The sequence below is a fragment of the Anas platyrhynchos genome, chromosome 2, assembly GCF_047663525.1.
Source record: "Anas platyrhynchos isolate ZD024472 breed Pekin duck chromosome 2, IASCAAS_PekinDuck_T2T, whole genome shotgun sequence".
Classification (NCBI taxonomy): Eukaryota; Metazoa; Chordata; class Aves; order Anseriformes; family Anatidae; genus Anas; species Anas platyrhynchos.
Genome location: NC_092588.1, coordinates 134,148,614 through 134,168,031, shown reverse-complemented (window position 1 = coordinate 134,168,031; position 19,418 = coordinate 134,148,614). Strand labels below are relative to the sequence as shown.

The 19,418-nt window shown below is 36.6% G+C and overlaps 2 protein-coding genes across 10 annotated transcripts in view; one reads left to right on the top strand and one right to left on the bottom strand.

The window, feature by feature from the left end:
• The window catches only part of CASD1 (CAS1 domain containing 1), a 33,364-nt gene extending 18,650 nt beyond the window's left edge, over positions 1 to 14,714 (top strand). For 2 of the 3 annotated variants that reach the window (XM_038173789.2, XM_027450803.3), the window contains 10 exons: positions 781 to 1,206; positions 1,608 to 1,697; positions 2,279 to 2,398; positions 4,611 to 4,767; positions 6,425 to 6,504; positions 7,566 to 7,667; positions 9,009 to 9,149; positions 9,681 to 9,758; positions 10,632 to 10,724; positions 11,796 to 14,714. In XM_038173789.2, coding sequence (XP_038029717.1) covers positions 781 to 1,206; positions 1,608 to 1,697; positions 2,279 to 2,398; positions 4,611 to 4,767; positions 6,425 to 6,504; positions 7,566 to 7,667; positions 9,009 to 9,149; positions 9,681 to 9,758; positions 10,632 to 10,724; positions 11,796 to 12,062 — 1,554 coding nt within the window. In that variant the 3' untranslated portion in view covers positions 12,063 to 14,714. The remainder of the gene's footprint in view (positions 1 to 780; positions 1,207 to 1,607; positions 1,698 to 2,278; positions 2,399 to 4,610; positions 4,768 to 6,424; positions 6,505 to 7,565; positions 7,668 to 9,008; positions 9,150 to 9,680; positions 9,759 to 10,631; positions 10,725 to 11,795) is intronic. The other variant, XM_038173790.2, reaches the window with a different exon arrangement.
• A 1,796-nt stretch (positions 14,715 to 16,510) lies between these two features.
• Positions 16,511 to 19,418, bottom strand: part of SGCE (sarcoglycan epsilon) — a 28,235-nt gene continuing 25,327 nt past the window's right edge. For 5 of the 7 annotated variants that reach the window (XM_038173798.2, XM_038173795.2, XM_027450806.3 and 2 more), the window contains 2 exons: positions 18,755 to 18,789; positions 16,511 to 16,827 (listed from right to left, as the gene is read on the bottom strand). In XM_038173798.2, the coding sequence (XP_038029726.1) occupies positions 16,777 to 16,827; positions 18,755 to 18,789 (86 nt within the window). In that variant the 3' untranslated portion in view covers positions 16,511 to 16,776. The remainder of the gene's footprint in view (positions 16,828 to 18,754; positions 18,790 to 19,418) is intronic. The other 2 variants (XM_072033630.1, XM_038173796.2) reach the window with 1 other exon arrangement.

Sequence of the window (19,418 nt, the reverse complement as noted above, 5' to 3'; positions counted from 1 at the left end):
CTGCGTAAATGATTTAGGGCGATAATGATTTATAAAGCAGTGCTAAGGAGTAAGTCTTCTTTTTTCTCCTATGTGCCCACATAGTTTAATTTAGAAAAGGGTATAAACAGGATGAGAAACACATAGTGTACACCTTCCCCGTTGCATGAAGTGCCACTGGCTTTAATCCTTATGTTACCACTACATACATATGCAGTGAGCCTCTCAGAACTTTATCAGTTTGTCCTTTTTGTGACTGAGCTCTTCTGCTGTGTCAGTTTTAGTTCTACTCCTTTGCAGGTTTCAATTGTTTTCAAGTATTGAATGGAGTAAATATCATCTCGCCACACATTTCAGTCTATTTGTCATGTTTTAGACATATTCATTACCGTGTGCCTTGGGGAACCTAAACTAGTGAGATATTTTTCATTTATGGTCCATTTAGCACTTTATAGCTCCTTTTAGCCATAAAGAGAGCCCTTCTGTTGTAAGAATGAGAATCATAGAATATCCCAAGTTGGAAGGGTCCCACAAGGATCATCGAGTCCAACTCCTGGATTAATTAGGATTAAATCTTTCTGTTTACCTCAAAAAGCTCAAGGATTTGCTCTTTGGAAGAGACATTTTGACTCTTAATGCTGAATGAAGCTAGGTGTATGGGGGACTACTATGAACTTATATAAATATAAGAGAGAATTGCATGTTTTCTGTCAAATCACAATCTATTTAAAGATTTCTTATGATGAAAATTTTTGCTTTTAAATTAGTGATTAATCGGAAAATTGCCTATTTCTTTGACAGAATGCGATGATTCTAATGAATGTCTACTGCAATAAGATAATGAAGCCCATTGATGGCTCCTGCTGCCAGCCTCAGCCTCCTCTCACTCTGATACAGAAATTAGCTTTCTGTTTCTTTACTTTGTCCATTATTGGATATTTAATTATCAGTTTAATTCACCGGAATAATTATCGGAAGAACAAATCATGCACTGATTTGGAAATGGGAGAGGAGAAGAAACCTGCCATCAATACTCCTAATGTTTCTACTTTAGAGATGCTCTTACACTCCTTCTGCAAACTCGGTCTTATCATGACCTATTTTTATCTATGTGACAGAGCAAATCTTTTCATGAAGGAAAATAAATTTTATACACACTCATCTTTCTTCATACCAATCGTCTACATCTTGGTTTTGGGGGTATTTTATACCGAAAATACCAAAGAGGTAATGATCAAGTTGACGTTGTGCTTGTAATATTGTTTGACAGTTTGAGTGTAAATTTCTGATTGCTAATTACTTAAAGTAAAACTCTTAAAATCAGCGTAACTCATCCTCAGGAATATAAAGTTTGCATGCAATTAGATGTAAAATCTTTTTAAAAGCATGTGGGTGCGAGCATTTTAAGCCATTGTCAAACAGTCCATCTTTAAGTGAACGTAGCTCAGATATGTGAGAATGTAGACCAGATTAGCATCTCATAGACCTGTGTCCATTAGAAGGAAGGCTTTTACAATTTAGACCAATTTGCCATAAAGTGGTTTATTGTTTTGAACTTTTTCTCCTCATTTTGTAGATGTTCGTTGTACTTTTTGGAATAGCAACACTCTTATTTTGTTTTGCATTAGACTAAAGTGTTAAATAGAGAACAGACTGATGAATGGAAGGGCTGGATGCAACTTGTTATTTTGATTTATCATATCTCTGGAGCAAGCACTGTAAGTGATTTGAAAATTGTGTTTTCAAGTGGGATTGGATTTCATGTTTTCAAGTGGGAATGCAATTTAGGCATGTTACTTCAAAAGGAAGATAGTGCAAATGCTTAATAGAATTGAATAGAGGGAGTAATTAATACCGTTGTTCCTGTAGTTTTAGAAATAGTATTTGCAGAATTAGTTTTTTTCTCTTTCAGTTCCAATGATAAGAGAATTTTATGCATTACTCAACCCATGAAAAAATATACTTGTTTCCTCCATGTAGATGATGTGTTAACTTACTTTTAATTGTTAGAAAAATTTTTTTACGTTCAGAACTTGAAACTCTTGAAGGTAAGCTTTCAGAGATTCCTTCTTAACTCTATCTTAACTGGTTACAGGATATGGAAATTGTAGAGCTATGAATAGAAGGAACGCACTCAGATTTTCAGAGAGGTTAGGGCAACAAGAGAGCTTTTAGTAATAAACGAGAAATGCAGCTTAATATTTTTCTTTGGTAAACCTGATTTAGTGCAATGCAGAAAAAGGAAAACCAAAAGCATTTATGTGACTATCTATAAATGGTACATTATTTTTCTCAACAGTTTTTGCCCGTGTACATGCACATTCGAGTTCTGGTTGCTGCATATCTGTTCCAAACAGGTTATGGGCACTTCTCATATTTTTGGATAAAAGGGGACTTTGGCGTATACAGAGTGTGTCAGGTAAGAATATATACTTACTGTTTCTATAAGGATTTTTTTTTTTTTTTTCAGAAATAAAATACCTGTAACATATTCAGACTCCTTAAATAATGTGATACCAGATTACTTAACCAGTTTTCAAATCCCAAATGGCTACAGTTTCTGTCTAATCTGAACTGTTTGTGTTTATCTGATACAAACACCTGGCATATGCATAATAATTACAATGTAAAACATGTATGTAAGCTAAAAAGAATCACAAGTATCTAATATTTTCCAATATGTAGCAATGGCATTTCCATTGCAGTAACAATTTCCAATATATATTTATAAACAGTATGTAGCTAATGATCTGGGCAAGCTGGCTGGCAGTAAGGAGGGATATCCGTGGCTCCAAACTTACTTGGCTAAATTTTCCTAGGTTTCTTCTGTAGTCAGCGGTGAGAAAGAGGTTTACTTGGATATCTGTGGTGCAGTGAATCACGCTTAGGAGCAGCCTCTTTCCAGCTGCTGTTGAGCGTAGATAGGTGGTATGAACGTTCTCATTGGCTCTCAATTTTTAGCAAAAATTATGGCTTTCCCAAAATTAGTCACTGGAAGTGCTTCACTTTGTTTCCCTTACTTTGTTCTTACCACATCAGCCTGCTCCATGCCATTATTTTCTATCTATTATTATTATTAATTACTAGTGTGTTTCTATTGGAGGTTTATTGGCTTTTTTTTAGACAAGTAGATAAATGTTTGGTGAATCCAAGAGGCAGTTGTGTACAGACCTTCTTTTTTTGTCTTCCTCTGTGAATAAAGGTAGTTATTCAGCACATCGGTTTGCTTGCTCCCAGCACTGCAAGTCATTATGTAGATGAAACAAACACTGTTTTGTCTCTGATTTAAACTGAAGTCATTTCCAAGTGCTTACATTGTACAAGCTTTTAATTTGTGCATGCATTTTGGGTCTTTTCTTCACTGTTTGTGAAAAGAAAAACTACAGGGTTGGTTAGTTGAGACCATTAATAGTGTCCCAAAACACTTGCTTTTCCTTTTTTTCCCTTCAGATCAGTGATGGTTTGGATCTGTTGAAAAAACTTTCCACACTGTTATTTCATTAAGTATCCAACTGCTTTGTACTGAAGTAGCCGCTAATACATGAACAAGAGGCATCACTGCAATATTTGCTGCCTCTTTCAAAACTCTGCATAGCAGCACCAAATGTTTCACACTACTGTTTCACTTGTTACAGGATCCCAGCTATTTTTATTTTGTTAGTCAGGACAGTGGAGTTCTGCATAACAGTACATGTATGTTTAACCATTTTGGTATCTAGAATATGATTGGAAATATCACACCCCTGTAATGTCTTTCTTCGAAGTGAGTGTTTCACAAACATATCAGATGTAGCTGCTTCCTTTGGAGGAGGGGAAAAAAAAAAAAGACTAAGTTCTCTTTCAGTTAAAGAGTGAAACTCTATCACAATTGAAGAGCCTTCAGGAAAAACACCTGTGGGTACAAATTTTCAGTTCAAAAGGTTAGAAGGAGAGAAAGTAAATACTTTCCAATCAGCCATATCAGTTCTCTTGGGTTTGTTTTTGTTTTTCTTCCTCAGAGACAGTGTAGCAGAGGCTACATTTGTTAATGAAGAAAACTATTTTTTGCATTGTAGGAATACTGGAGAGCGTGTCTCTTTTTGTTGTTTCCCTCCCAGGTTTGGCAATGTGTGCTGTAGCAATGATTTTAAACATAGAAAGAAACAAAACAACCCTCCTATTGCTATTAAGAGTCACACTGTAACTTGGATCGTCGTGCTTATTAAGCATAGGGCTCCAGCCCAGGCGCAGCAGGGGTAGGGGCACTGGCCTGACTTTAACCAAGCCAGCCCTGTTGGCTGTTAGTGCAAGCAGGGTGGTGGTGACAGCATCCAGCAGCTGGCATTCTCACTCCGTCCCCAGGCTGGGGACGGTTCATTTGACCCAGTTTTCATTGCTGTCACTGCCAAAATAGGCCAGGGTAGACTGGCCCAGTCCTCCATAACCAGCCTGTGTCTCACACTGCATTGGTGTTGCTCCCTGAGATACTTACCCATGTGCCAACTGGAATATAATCAGGGAGTGGGGTGTGAAATACTTAGGTGCTTTTCGGATAATGTTAAAGAAACATATTCCTCATCTCTCCCAGCTTTGCCTCCCTGTTTATATACCCTGGATGGAAATGTGTACTTCTTTCCTCTGACTCCCTCCAGGTTTTATTTCGTCTCAATTTCTTGGTCGTGGTACTATGCATAGTGATGGACCGACCTTACCAGTTCTACTACTTCGTGCCATTAGTCACTGTCTGGTTCATGATCATTTATGCCACCTTGGCCACGTGGCCTCAGATAGTCCAGAAGAAAGCAAACGGTAGGATAATACTCCTTTATTATTATTCTGCTTTAAAATGTGTCTATGTTACTACAGATCATAACCACACAGAAAACTACTGTCAGGAGATCTCAGCCCATTTGTACATGCACAAAGTATGATAAATGGCTGCTCACATAAATAGTTTGTCAGAGATGAATGAAATGTCCATTGAAACATAAAACAGCTGGAAACTGAACTCCTCTATCTCTGATTATAGTCATAGAGTTCTTTTCTGTGGGTTTTGACCATCAGAAATGTATTTTATCAAAAGTTGATATACTGAATGAAAGCTAAAATCATAATATTACATGGTCTATGCTAGTCAAAATTACTACTGTAGTGTAGGAACAGGTCTAGCAAGAACTACGATCATCCACACGTTCCCATTTTCTACTGTTAGCATTCCTGATCCATCTTGAGCACTAATTCTGCCATGTCCAGACAAAAAGGGGGTTGTGAAGGGCCTTAGTCTCTTATGTTAAGTGGACTTTGGAAACTGTTTTTTATGATGCGAATATTTTAAATAAAAATTGAAGTGAAATCCCAGTTTCTCATGGATTACAGTTTATTGAAGAGCTGTCATCATGTGGTAATGCTTATTATTTAATTCACCTAAATTAAAACTAACAACTCTAAGAGTCTTAGGTCTTCTTTCCCTATTGATGGAGTGAAATCTGAATTTTATAGTCTGCAGATATGAAAATGAAATACCTCAAATACATGCTAGGATTAGATGTGGCAGAAATACAGTTAGCAATTTTACAAGACATCTAGAAGGCAAATACATCATATATGTGTGTATATGTATATATATACATACATATATATATATATATATATATATATATATATATATATATATATATATATATATATATATATATACATATACATATATATATATATATATATATATATATGTACTTATATTTCTACAGAGGCAATCTTCCAGGTGCAGTGAAATGACTGTTGTGTATTGCAGAGAAATAATTACTGTGAAATTAGAAAATCTTCTAGTGACAACTTTTATGTTTACTTCCTTACTAATAGCTGTCAGTTTGTATGGTGAGAGGAGATAATTTCTCATTCGCAGTGTTGAAGCCTGGGTAGAGGTTAATATCAGTTGACAGCTTTGAGGAACAGTTTATCTGGCTTGTCTTAACAAAACACTTGTCCTTAATGTACTCAAGCTGAACAGCAGGTCAGCTGGTAGCTCCGAGTTTAGGAATATGTGCTCTACTTATTTCACAGAACAGCAGCTGCTGGGGACTTTATTTTGCATTCAGCTAGAATTAGAAGTACCTGTGTGAAATGTATGTGAAAGCAGAGGCTTTAAAACAGTGTTTCTGTTTGAACACTGACATTCTGATTCTTTATTTATGTTGTCCTTGTTTTTAGACGTGAGGCTTGGTTTAGGATTAACAGGCTGGTAATTACTATAAATGTTTATTTTAATTGCTTAAAGTAAAATGTAAAGTCTAAATATATAGTTAGTGATAAAATAGTGCTGGTAGGATTTGAATATTTATGAATGCATCTATTACTGAGCATGGCTACACTAATAGTTGGCAATTATTATTAAATATATATAAATATTCATTGTTTTTGCTAGTGGAAAAATTGACTACCATATACTGATTATTTTTTTCTTCAGGGAACTGCTTATGGCACTTCGGATTACTGCTTAAACTGATTTGCTTACTGGCCTGTATATATTTTCTGTCATATTCGCAGGTTTGTAAACTCTTACTCTTCATATCCTTGTTGATGAACAATATTAGCTGCTTTTTAGTGTGCTCATGACTTGAGTATTTGCTTCTATATCATAAATAAACAAGAAAAATGGGACCTGTTCATGGTTTTGAATTGGTGTGGTTGCTGGAAAAAAAAAAACACAATGGTGTCTAGCTCATTTCTTTGTAATATTTGACATATTTTTGGTATACTACTGGAAGTGTAATAAATATGGAGGTGTATGGGTTTTGTTTGTTTGGGGTACGTTTCTTGTTTTGTTTTTTGAATGTGCTGTATCTAAAGTTACTGGGTTTTGAATCAGATAGCATATGGCAATACCGACATCTGTGTCTCTTAGAGACTTGCTGTTGGCTTTGATACTTTATCAGAAGATTGGTTCTCATGCTAAATTGGTGGAGTCACCATCTCTGGAGGTCTTTTAAAGACATTTAGATGTTGAACTTAGCAGTATGGTTTAGTGGAGGACTTTTTAGTGTTAGATCATCGAGTCCAACCTCTGACCTAGGTTGGTCTCTTCCAACCTAGACAATTCTGTGATTCTGTAATTTATCAATTTAGTGCATACTGTAAGTAAAAATGAGGGGCGTAAGGACAGTTTGTCACCTATAATTTGCAGTGCCTTTTGTGTGTTTTTTAATCTGCTGTTATTTTAAGCCTGTTGAAGTATAGTTTCCTGTGGAGTATGCATTTGTTCTCCCAACACATAGGTGGATCTCTTCCTTTAAGCCTGCAGAACAAAAAGGAAGAAGTGCCCACCTTTATGGGAAAACAAAACAGGAGAACCTTTTCCATCTGAAGTATTTTTGGTTTTGTGTTTTTTTTTGTTTGTTTGTTTGCTTTTTGGCTTTTGGCAGGGGTAGGGAATGTTTGAGGAAGCCAGTTGATTTGGTGATGCCACTTAACTTCAAGGTCAGATGATTTATACTGCTGAAATTGGGATGACATAATACCAAAAGACATCTGATTGATTTAAATGTAGTAAACCTGGTTGACATTAACGTTAATGCTTTCGCAATGCTTTTGTTGTTGTTAAATTACAGGGTGCATTTGAGAAGGTGTTTTCATTTTGGCCATTGTCCAAGTGTTTTGAACTGAATGGGAATGTCTACGAATGGTGGTTTAGGTGGAAGTTAGATCGCTATGTATGTAACATTTGCATTTCTATACTGTACTTTTACGTGTTGTTTTTTTTTTTGTTTTTGTTTTTTTTTTTTAGTCTGGAGGGTGGGGGATGGTTGTTTTCCCTTTCTCTAGAGATAGCAAGAGTCTGTCACAGTGAATTGTTCATTTCATGATTAATGCACATCCATCTTAATTCTGCAAATGTCTGTCAAAGCCTTGCTTTGATAGACATTGACTTACTTGCTGCTGGATCCTGCTTAGTTGCTTAAAATAAATATGATCTTTATTTTGTCTTTCGTCAAAAAATTTACTGTGACAATGTACTACCAGCAGCGCTTCAGGCTTTTGAAATACAAAACTAACTGTTTTGGTGGCTTTTTTAATGCTTTTCGAAAGTTGTCTCAATTAAACATGTATTTCTGTTAAGGTAACTTTTACAGTAGTTTTGTTAAAATTGGGATTTTGATGCCAAAACCAGACTATTGCACATACTTTCAAATGGTTCTACAGCGGCAAAGTGCCTTTTTTCCCCAGTATTGACTCTACACTACTGAGGATAGAACAACAGGGAGAAACTGTTCTTTTTTTTTTTTTTTTTTTTTCCTTCCCTTTCTTGGAAATGTAAGCAGAGTGTCTGAGATGAGAGCATTTATCTGCTAACCTTATCCTTAACTGGATCACATGCTTGCTTCTCCCTGTGTTCTCCCTTCAGTAACTTAAATTTGTGGAGTTCATGGTGCACTGCACTGCAACATCTCAGACATGGAGCTCTGTTGGCTGTAAGCAATGTGTATTCTGCAATGCTGCTAAAGAGGAAGTCCCAAATTAATACTGAAGACTAACAGTGCGTAGGCCTGAAACAGCATCATTTTGGTAGCTAATGAGAACTTGGCATAACATCATAAAACACTGCTGAAGAATTGTGTCTGTGAGGGGAAAGCACTTTCAGTGCTTTGTGAAGATGTTTTCACCTGCCAGCTTGGAGAAGGCCAGAGCCTCATGTTTTTTCCCCAGAGTAAACCCTTTTAGGTGCAGGCATAGGTTGCAGAGAGGATAGTAGGTACTTTGAAAGCTGCTTTAAATTTCATTGTCTTTAAATTTCATGTCTTTAACGCTCTGGGAAGCATTATTAGGAATACTTCATTTTAGTTTTTGAGGTGAGTTAAAAATGCAGCTTAGAGCACTCCAGTGAAGGAGTGCTCTTTTTTTTGCTACTTTCAGTAAATCTGGGAAAGGGACTTCTGACCTCTAGGCTTTGGTATTACAAATAGATTTTACAGTAGCATTTCTGCTGAAAAAGTTTTTACCTGAAGTACATGTAAAAGCCATGAGATATTCACTGCATTGTTTGTCTTCCACAGGTGGTTTTTCATGGGATGCTGTTCGCTTTTATTTATCTGGCATTGCAGAAACGTCAGATGATTTCAGAAGGAAAGGGAGATGCACTTTTCTCCAACAGAGTTTCAAATGTTTTATTATTTATTTCAATTGTATCCTTTATGGTATGTATCTAGTTTAACTATTACAATCAAGCTTGTAAATCTGTACAGAATCCACTTTCTGAAGTTCTTGTTCAGGAAACACACTGATTTTAAAAATCAACTCCTGATGTGGGGATATTTCAGCTGTGTATTTTTAAGCAGACTGAAATGTCTTTTCAGTGAACTGTAGATGAAAACATGGCTTTTCCAGGTCATTGCAAAAATTATAAGAAAACTAGATCATAACTAGTATGGTAGATAATATTGCTCTTGATCACTTTTTGTGTGTCACTCTTGATCACTTGTCTAATTGTGGTTAAAAAAAAAAGTCAACAGTACGTTTTCATCCTTGGGTGTGAATAAGTCTGGTATTCATCAGCTGCAAAGAATTTGAGAGAAACACAAAATTAAGTACAATGTTGTTCTTTCTATTACTGTCCCAAATCTCCATGAAACAATTATTGCTGAAGCATTTCAGAACAACTTGTCTGTTGGTTCAGTTTTAAATGTTACATACAATTGTTACCCAGACTGATTTTTATTGTCTTCCAGACCTACTCCATTTGGGCTAGTAGCTGTAAAAACAAAACGGAGTGCAATGAACTGCATCCTTCTGTTTCCGTGGTGCAGGTAATTATATTCTTTTTCCTTACAGTGACAAATCTAGTGTTGTTTGTTTGTTTTTTAATTGTTTTTAAATATAATGTTTGTGCTTTAGTGTGGAGTGTCAGATGATTGGCTTCATCTTCATGTCTGAAAAAGAAAAAGGATTTAACTACACTGCTCGCTGTTTTTCATTGTTTTATTACTGAAATTACATCCTGTGACTATGATTTTGATTAACCTTAATGTCATTAGTGCACGTTCATACACAATTCAAGGCCAAAACCAACTTCTAGCTAATTGCACAGCAGTGGTAAAAGGAGAGAGCTGTAGGGGAGCATTACAGTTTGGGCGGTGTTAATGTACTAAGTGAGCCCTGTGGTTACTTTTAGAGAAGAGGTGGGCTGCAGGGTCACGTGTGTGGTTTTAAGTTAAATTTTCCTCTTACTGTCTTCCCCGCTGTACCTAGCCCCAGCTGTTTGATCCTATTCCCTCTGTTTCTTTCTTTTCTTTTTTTTTTTTTTTTCCCACTTGTAGCTTGCCCAGTTGAAGGGCAGCATGTGTGACTTAAGTATTTTAATGTTAATACGCCCATCTCAACATCTTTTCTACACATTGTCTTCAAAAACTGAAGGTTAAGTTATATTTGTAGCCATTTTTCTCATGACTCTACTGAAGCTGTAAACATATTGCAATAGCATAGCAAATTATAAGACTTGCAATTTTCAGACCAACTTCAAGTATAAACTATTTATATGTTAGATTTGAAAGAGAATAAATATTCTTATGATGCACTTTTAGTATGATTAAAATGAATAAAGTTTTTTTGTGTGTGTGTGTGTGACCTACTTGTCACCCACAGTCACTCTTTTTCTTTCTGTTTTGCTTTTCTTTCTTAAGATTTTAGCTTTCATCCTCATCAGGAACATTCCTGGATATGTCCGATCTGTATATAGCTCATTCTTTGCCTGGTTTGGCAAAATTTCTCTAGAGGTAAGCAAAGAATTTCAGTTTAGAAATGTAAAGATGTTTTGTTATGCAAATCGAAGTATTAAGATAAGTACCAAACTCATGTATTGCTTTATTTAATCCTACTTGACCTGTTTTAGTGTTGTAACTTCCATCCACACTAAGAAATCCCTGCTGAAATAGCAGTCTCAGAGCATCGATCTTATTTATCTCTTACACTGTTTTGGGGTTGGTGAGAGTTGGGGCTTAATGCTGAGATAAGCTGTGGCATGTATGCAATTGGAAGATACGTTTGAAGTCATTTTTGAATCAGCATTAATTATATTGTCTAGTATAATCCCACTTATAAAAAAGTTTGCCTTAGAAAGCTTTGCTGCATTAATAAAGAAATGTATCTTTACAAGCAAAACCATTCTTAGAGCAAGTTTTCTTCTTCCATTGAGTGAATATTTTGAAACATTTGGAATCATCTTGCTTTCCATTTTATTTGCTCTTTATTAATATTAAATGTTTAATTTTATTGTATTACTGCAATTTATTTTTTGAAGGAAAATTAATTTACATGAAAAAATTAGGAGAAACTCTGTAATACAGTGTATGTGTAGCACAAGATTGCATTTATTTTTTTTAAGGATCTTGTTTTCACTATCTTGATTCATGGTGAACTTTAAGGTGCTTGTCAGCTCCAGGGGCTTTCACGTTCATCAGCAGTTAAAGCATTGCCTTTTGTTTGCGGGTACATGAGTAAGTCCCTCAGCAGAAGGGCAGTAGCTGAGCACGTACAATATAAATTGTGTATCTGTTCTCATACAATATAAATGATGCTTCCTTATGCCTTATTCAAGTAAGAGCTCAGCAAATTCATTTTGCTGTGCGCTGTACCAGGCAAATAGTCTGCTAGGCCTTGCTGGGCCTTGTCTGAGGTGGCTTATAGCAAAGACATGTAGAATACAGCTCCTGAAAGTACATTATTTGTCTGACTTGAGCAGAAGTATGTTGTGTCACCTGATGCAGTAGTAATACATGTTCTTCATATAAGCAAAAAAAAATTTATATATATATGAGTATTTTTAAACACTTTATTTTTTCTTGCAGCTTTTCATTTGCCAATACCACATTTGGCTGGCAGCAGACACAAAGGGGATCTTGGTGCTCATTCCTGGATATCCGATGTTTAATGTTATTGTCAGCACTTTTATATTTGTGTGTGTGGCACATGAAATTTCTCAGATCACTAACGATCTAGCACAGATCATGGTACCTAAAGATAACTCCACTCTGCTGAAAAGGTTGCTATGCATAGCTGGATTTTTTTTCGGACTCCTCCTCTTCTCAGCAATGCAAGATCAGTCAAGGCATTAACTTGAAAAGGTTCTTGAAAACTTTTCTTCAGGTTTATTTTGCATCTGCCTGAACAGAAGTTCTCAGCTGGAAGTACAGGAAGACATGGACATGAAGTGTGGAAAATGTAAATAGCAGAAATGTACATATTTTGTGTGAAAATGGCATTCTCAAAGAATCCCAGAAACAAGAATGCACTGTACAGAATCGCATGTGAAAATGAGTCTTTTTCTACTGGATATATTTCTGTTTACATATCTGTTTAAACGTGACAAAAGAGGTGAAGTGAAATGGCACAGCAGCGTCACACACCTGTGATGGAATTACCCATGCCTTGGGTCAACGAATGAAGAGTGGCTGCTGCCAGAGGGCTGCATGTAGGTAACGCACGCTCTAGGCATTCTCAGCAAGGAGCAAGAAGAGAGCAAACCTGCCATCCTTAGCTAATGGGCACTGCTAGCTGGTGTGGAGCATGAGGTTACTTCTCTGGTAAACCAGGGCATTTTCCTAAACAAAGCAGTAACTTCTTCAGGAGGGACTGTTTGAGGTGGAGGTTGTATATGCTACGTGAAACCCTTTATACGTGGAAATAGAAAGTCATCACCAATTCAGTGACTTAAGATTACATACAACTTTACATAACGTGTGTTTTTAAGACATTTCCAGGAAATATGGTGAATTATGAGGTTGAAACTCTTGTTAAATATACAGAGAAAATATTTGATTTGTTTTTTTCCCCTGAAGTTCTTTGCCTATGTGCGGTGCTTTCTGTGCAGTCTCAGTGGACAACCAGATGAATAGTTTTCTCAGCTGAATATTGGAAAATTCTGGAGAAATTCCATCTTTTTCCAGTCAAACAAAATCCATCATATCCGCTTCATCAGATCTTAAGGAAATGGGAGAACAGGGGAACAGTGATCTTTGAACCTTTCTAGGCCATCAGTGACCTTGAACCAGGTCTGATTAGGAAACTGGTGCCATATTCTGTCTTGTGATGATGTTTTCATTTAAAAGGATGGGAGTCAATCTGTTGGTACCATGAGGAAGAGGGACTGAGCAGACATCCTGTTGCTTGCAGATGGTTCGGTGTCAAAATTACGAATCAAATGAGATTGAAGCTGTTGGAGGAATATTTTTCCCCACCCTTTTCAGCAGTGCTGTTCTTCATTACCACAATTTGAACTCTGAACCCAGTCTTTGGCATAAAAAGGAAAATCTGTGCAAGTGACAAGCTGGAATTTAAGTTCCACTTGGTGAAGTCATGGTAATTTCCCCTGAATTGTGGTTTTTGTTCAAGTAATAGTTTGACCTTGTTTCTTTTACATCATGTTCTGGTTACTTTTTAGCAGTCAAAAACATGACTACAATATTGTTATCCCAGCATATGTGCAATTATGTATGTTCATAAGCAGTAAGAATCCTAAGTGATACTGGATGTTTTTGATGTTGTCCCAGTTGAATCATGGAAAAAGAGACACCAATGGCAGTTTAAAAAAAAAAAAAGTGAAAGAATGGCTCCATATTTGATTTTGGTGAAGAGAATAATTCCTTTTTACAAGTGATTATTCATCATAAAAAAAAATAATGAAATCACTCCCCCCAAATTCAGCAGTTTTACTAAGTCTGCCAGATGTTTTGAAGCTGTTGGCAAGATACTGAGCTGTTTGTTCTTTGGTACATTATTTCCAATGTTTGGAAAGTTATCCTCCTTGACAAGTATATTACTGGATACTGGAAGAAATGATATAGGTCAACACTGGTACGTAGGATCTGTAACCATCTGTGCCAGTATTAGGGTAACGGTGAAATGTGAGTTTGAGGGGATAATTTTTGTTTTGTTCTTCACAAGTTAAGTATTGTAGATATAATTTTATTTATCTGTTGTACAGATTTGGTTAAAAGATTTATTTTTAATGTTTGAGATAATGCACTTGTTTACTGTATGTGGGATAAATATATTTTCAGGTTATGTACAAATATGAAGTAATTTAAACATTAAATAAATGTGCTGTGGATGCTTATTTTTGTAATGGGAGCGGCATCGATGAAGTAAAAACTTCTTATGGCCTGAATCGAGCTGGGCTGCAGTTCCTTGTGGTAAGGAACTTCACTTTGGAGTTTACCTATTCAGGTCCCCCACAAAGTAGTTAATAGAAGGAGGAGCTTCAGAGGGTGAATTCCTCTCCCTGAGTACACAAGGAGGTGTGGGGCTCTTATGGCACCTGAGCTAAGAGCTGTAAATGCTCTCTCCTCCTCTCCACCACACCAGAAGCCCCATGCCTGTGCAGTCAGGCCCCTTCTTCAATCCTGGGTTGTGTACCACCTACTCCTATCCACACCCCTGCTGCCGTAACAAAGAGGTGTCCAGGGACTGTTAGGTAATAAACAGGCAAAGCCATCACTGATGTTTTTCCTATTTATTAGATTTGACATTCTGTACATTTACAAAGACAGCCATAGTGCTTTCTACTTCATGTGGTTGCAACAGTCTCATTACAATACCAGTTCCCACCGTCACTGCACATTGCTGAAGGAGGCTGTGACCATACCACTCTGGCACCAATTTTAACTATTTCTAGTTCTTTGTTAAGTGTCTTTAGCGAGCTTTATAAATCTATGCTTCTGTGGTAATTATTTTAATAAGTAAAAATAAATAATTTATTATTAAACTTACCTCAAATGCCTGATGCTTTCAAGCATAAAACAGTTTCAGGTGTGCTTAATATCCATCACCTACATCATCAGAGTCCTCTCAGAATACACGGAGCACCTGCTGGTACAACCTGATCCTTGATGCACATACACAGCAGCTTAAGAAATTGCCTTCAATACCCTGGCACTCCTCTATCTTAGTACAAATAAGAAGGGAGTAGCTCAGTAGGTATTTAATTGATTGTCACATCATCCTGAAGTTACCAGAAATTGTTGTGATCCAAAACCAATACTATTTACAATATTCAGTCAACTATAAATCACTTTAAAATCCATTCCATTCATTTCTGTTTCAGAGCACTGACAGCTCATACATTTGAAATTAGCAGTCAAAACCCAAATGCTGATTTTACTCAAAATTGTTACAGCTTGGCAAAAAAAAAGGTAATTTTTTAATTTAACATCAATCTCAGTGTTCATTAGCTGGTTTTCTGATTTACTTCCCCCTGATGGTCATGCAAAGCTGTTGGAAAATCAGAATGTTCACTTAGGAGCCTGATGAAATCTCTTCCTTGGTACAATCTGAATGAGCTAGGTGTGATGTGTGCCACTTAGAAAGTAAGGACGAGTTGCTCTTCTTTTTCAGCTCTTTCAGAAACGGACTCAGTGGTCAGTTTTACACTTGGCCTTCAGAGCAGCTTTGCAAAATAGGACCTTTGAAGTTAGGCAACATCCAAGTATAAACAAGAAGTTGGGTTTGTCCTGTTTGCAATGCAAAGTGGATGCGCTCAGTACATACTTTGCTGCAGTTGTTACACTTGTACAAAACGTGTCTAAAAAGAATCTGGGGGCTTCTTTTAATTACTGGCCAAGGAGTTGTATTTAAGTCCAAGGCTTAAAAATGATCGCTTTTTCTGAAATAAGTTTTTGTGTTTTCAAGGAACAGGGTCATAAAAAGAGGGATAGGAGGGGGGAACACCAGCAACTGACTACTTTGGTCTTTATACAGTGTAGTAACTCAATTTTAAAGTCTCTTCTTAGGCTCAGTATTGAATTCCTAAATTAGTCAGAATTTCTCTTAGCAGAGACCTGGGAAACCCCAGCCACAAAAACGTAGCCAAGCACAGAGCAATTTTAAAGCAGATACAGCTTTGTGCTTAAAAGGCAATGTCCCAATGAACAGACAGCTTCTGAAAGAGAAAACATTACAGGGAGAAAAAAAGACAAAGCACAAGTGTCAGCTGGAAACGGTGACACTTTAAGGTAAAACGTCACGAACTGTTGGTGCGGGCTGTGACAGCTGGAGCCCTTTAGGTCCTACATTACACTGTCTGAGGATTTAGGGAAGCATCAGAAAAACTTAAATGCAAAAAAGCCACTTGATCTTTTTTTTTCTTTCACTACCACCATCTAGTGAAAAACAAGGAACCTCAATTCAGATGAATTTCTTTTAAAATAATCAGATGAATGAATGGACAGATTTTAAATTTTATTGCTTACAAGTCGTCAAATACATTAAATGTCTGGTAAAGCAACAAGGCCCATTTTCAACATGAATACCTTAGGTTTTGTGTTTGTTTCTTTCAAAAATAACTTTGCTCATTATATTTTTATCAACTCTACAAAATTAATGCCTAATAGATGTGGAATACTATTTCTGAGCATCATATTGCACCAGCTTCCATGCTTATACAACACTTTCTGTGTGCAACTGTAAGGCAAGTTATATCATCCCATACAACAGACTCTACAATCCTTTGAATCTGTTGCTTAGTTTGAAGTTTTGATTTCCCTGTTAAAACCTTCAGGAGAGATCATGAGACAGAAAAAAGTTTGATATTTATTAATACATACATTTGAAAGATTATTTTCTTAATGTAACAAATATAAAAAGTTATCAGTGTTTACAAATTGTCCAAAATGTCCAAAGTACAAAAAGATACAGTACATTAGTTATATGGAAGTGATTGTACTCTCTGGCACTGAAATCAGCTTAATACTGTGGGCATGCACAATATACACCAGGAAAACTCATGCATCAATCAGAACAGATAAGGAATAAGACAATTCCTGCTTTCTCTGATTACAAATTCATCGCTTCTGTTAATTTTCTTTCCTCAGGAATACCATTTACCTGTAAATAGATAAGAGTTCATATAATCCATCAATTGCAGGTGATGCTTCAACAATATTGAACTATCAACTGGTAGCACACTGTAAATACGATTTATTAGCCCCTTATCAACAGGCACATTGGAATTACCAACAGAAAAAAACAATGGTACAAGTACAACCTGAAGCAGAAGACAGCACAGACAAAAAAGCTTTGCTTGGTTCCTTTTGGAAAAGGAGAGATGTGGAAGAAGACAGTTTAACAGAGAATTAATTCATCTTTCTACTTTGGATCTTTTCACTGGGAGACTGCGAAACTCAAAATGGAAAATGGTGTGTATAGTGTACATGCTCTACTCGTTCTTTTCCATCATAAGAAAATCCTATACTTTAGTTCCTCTAACCACCTTGAGAGAGTGACCATGGATTTTCCTGATCTATAACAGAAACAATTAAAAAAATAAAACTTAACAAACCTTTTCAGATTGGAGTTCAGTAGCAGTTTTCAGGAGTCTAAGGTGCTTATGCTAAGATAACTCAGATGAGTTGCCACCTTTCATACAACTCCTTTCCAGTTATGTTTTAACTGTGAAATAGTTGAGCATTATGCTAGCAATTAAGTCCAGTTCCCATATTTTTATATAAGGTAAGAAAGATCTATTGTTTCTTTGGGGGTTCAAATAGTTCCCCAATAGGAATTTGATTATTAGACACCCTCTGCTCTTGAAATTAAATACTGAGTATGGCTGCCTGAAGGTTTGAAATAGAAATATCCTCTTATTCATGCTGGTGGCTGTTAGTATGTTAGCAGTCTGAATGCATCATGGGGAATTCTCCATAGGAAAGGAAGAAAATCAAACTAGTGTAGTTCTATAGTTTTTTGTGTGTTTTACCTTCAGTGTTTTAGTTCTGTAAATGTTTTATTTGAACAGATCAATAAAACCATTTGCTGGGTTTGCACTGATGCTGCTCAGAGTTTTAGGAACACCCAAGTTTTACTTTATGTCTAACGTCTCTCCAGGTCTCACCTCTGACAGTACAAGTCAGGGATTTCCATTTAGGAGACAAATTGCTACGGGCACATGCTCTCATGTCAGGAAAGCGCTGGCTCGCAGTGCCAGCTGTACATCTGCGTTACAAAGGAACGTGTCATTGTCAACTAAGAAAATCCAGGGAAATGTCTGTCCCCTTCCACCCTCCCCTGCCACTTCTGAGAGCTTGTCACAGGCGGTGTCTGTGCCGAATAGAGAGGAGCAGCTGTATTTAGCTCACCCGGACACGACAAAAGGTAACTAACATAACCAGCCTTTGCCTGAAAAGCTGTTCAAAGCCAAGTAACTGTGACACAAATATTTTGGAACCTGTGAAGCAATTCACAATTCAGAGAATTTTTTGGTTTAATGTATTTTAAAATCTGTCTTCTGTTTAAGAAGAGCCAAGAGTGATTTCTCCCAAAATAATGTCCTTTACAAAAACACACAGGAAGATTTTTAACATCTATTTTTGGGCAGTTCTCCAGCATGATTTGCACGTTACAAGCCCATGGTAGCTTACATATCATAACCTCTTTTGAAGTATCTCACTGCCATCACCATACACAGTACTACCAAGAGATTTTGCATCTTTTTACTGCAAGACAGACTGGCATTCTTATAGCTAGACAGTTGTAACAGAAATGCTAGACAGGGTGACATTTTTATTTTGCCTTCCAAATGCCTTTGATCATTGAGAATATGCTAAATTTCAAACCAAACCTGTGCTGGAGGCTTCAGATGGATACTTCCAGGGTCAGCCACCATTTCCAGTAAACTTATAATAAAGCACAGAAGTGGCAAAGCTAGTAGAACAACAGTAAGGTGGTTTTTTTTTTGTTTGTTTTTTTAACGCTTTTAACTTCCAGATTTAAGCAAAAAAACAAACGTGTGCAGAAGCATCTACCATATACTTGCCTCAAATCTTTGAAATGTTGTCATACGAAATTCTCCTTTAATCCCCGAAAGCAGTAATGAAGAAGAAGGATTTTGAATGAAAACGAAGAAATTGCTTATGTAACTCCTAACTTAGAACAAATCTTCCTCTCAGAGCTGTAATTTACAGACTGTGTTCAATACATATGTATCTACAGTTTTGCCTAAACACCTCTTTGAATATTCAAAAATTGTACTTTGGCCTTTACTTTTTCCTTATAAGATCTTCATTCCCTTTCCCACATGGCTAAAACCATATCCTCCTCAGTTCCCATATGCTACCAGATAACTAAGGGAACAATCAGCCTTAGGGGAACCATTCACAGCCTCAGTCAGCACACATCACCATTGGTGAAAATGGTGCAAAAGTGATGACTAAGACACTGGAAACCAGCAGCATGGATATTTGTCTCACCACAAATTCCCCAATATCCATTGTTTATATTAACAGCATAGAAAAAGCTTCTTCTTCAGAGCTTTACTGGTATTGGCAGGAATTAGAAATGCTGGTTTTGTAGTAAACTTTAGAGAATCTGAGCAGCGTAACTGCATTTGGGGATCTGGCTGTAGTTTCCTGCTGTAGTAGAAAATTATTTCTATGAGGAGTTTTCTAATATAGCTGTACCAGATTCCAGTGTCACATGTT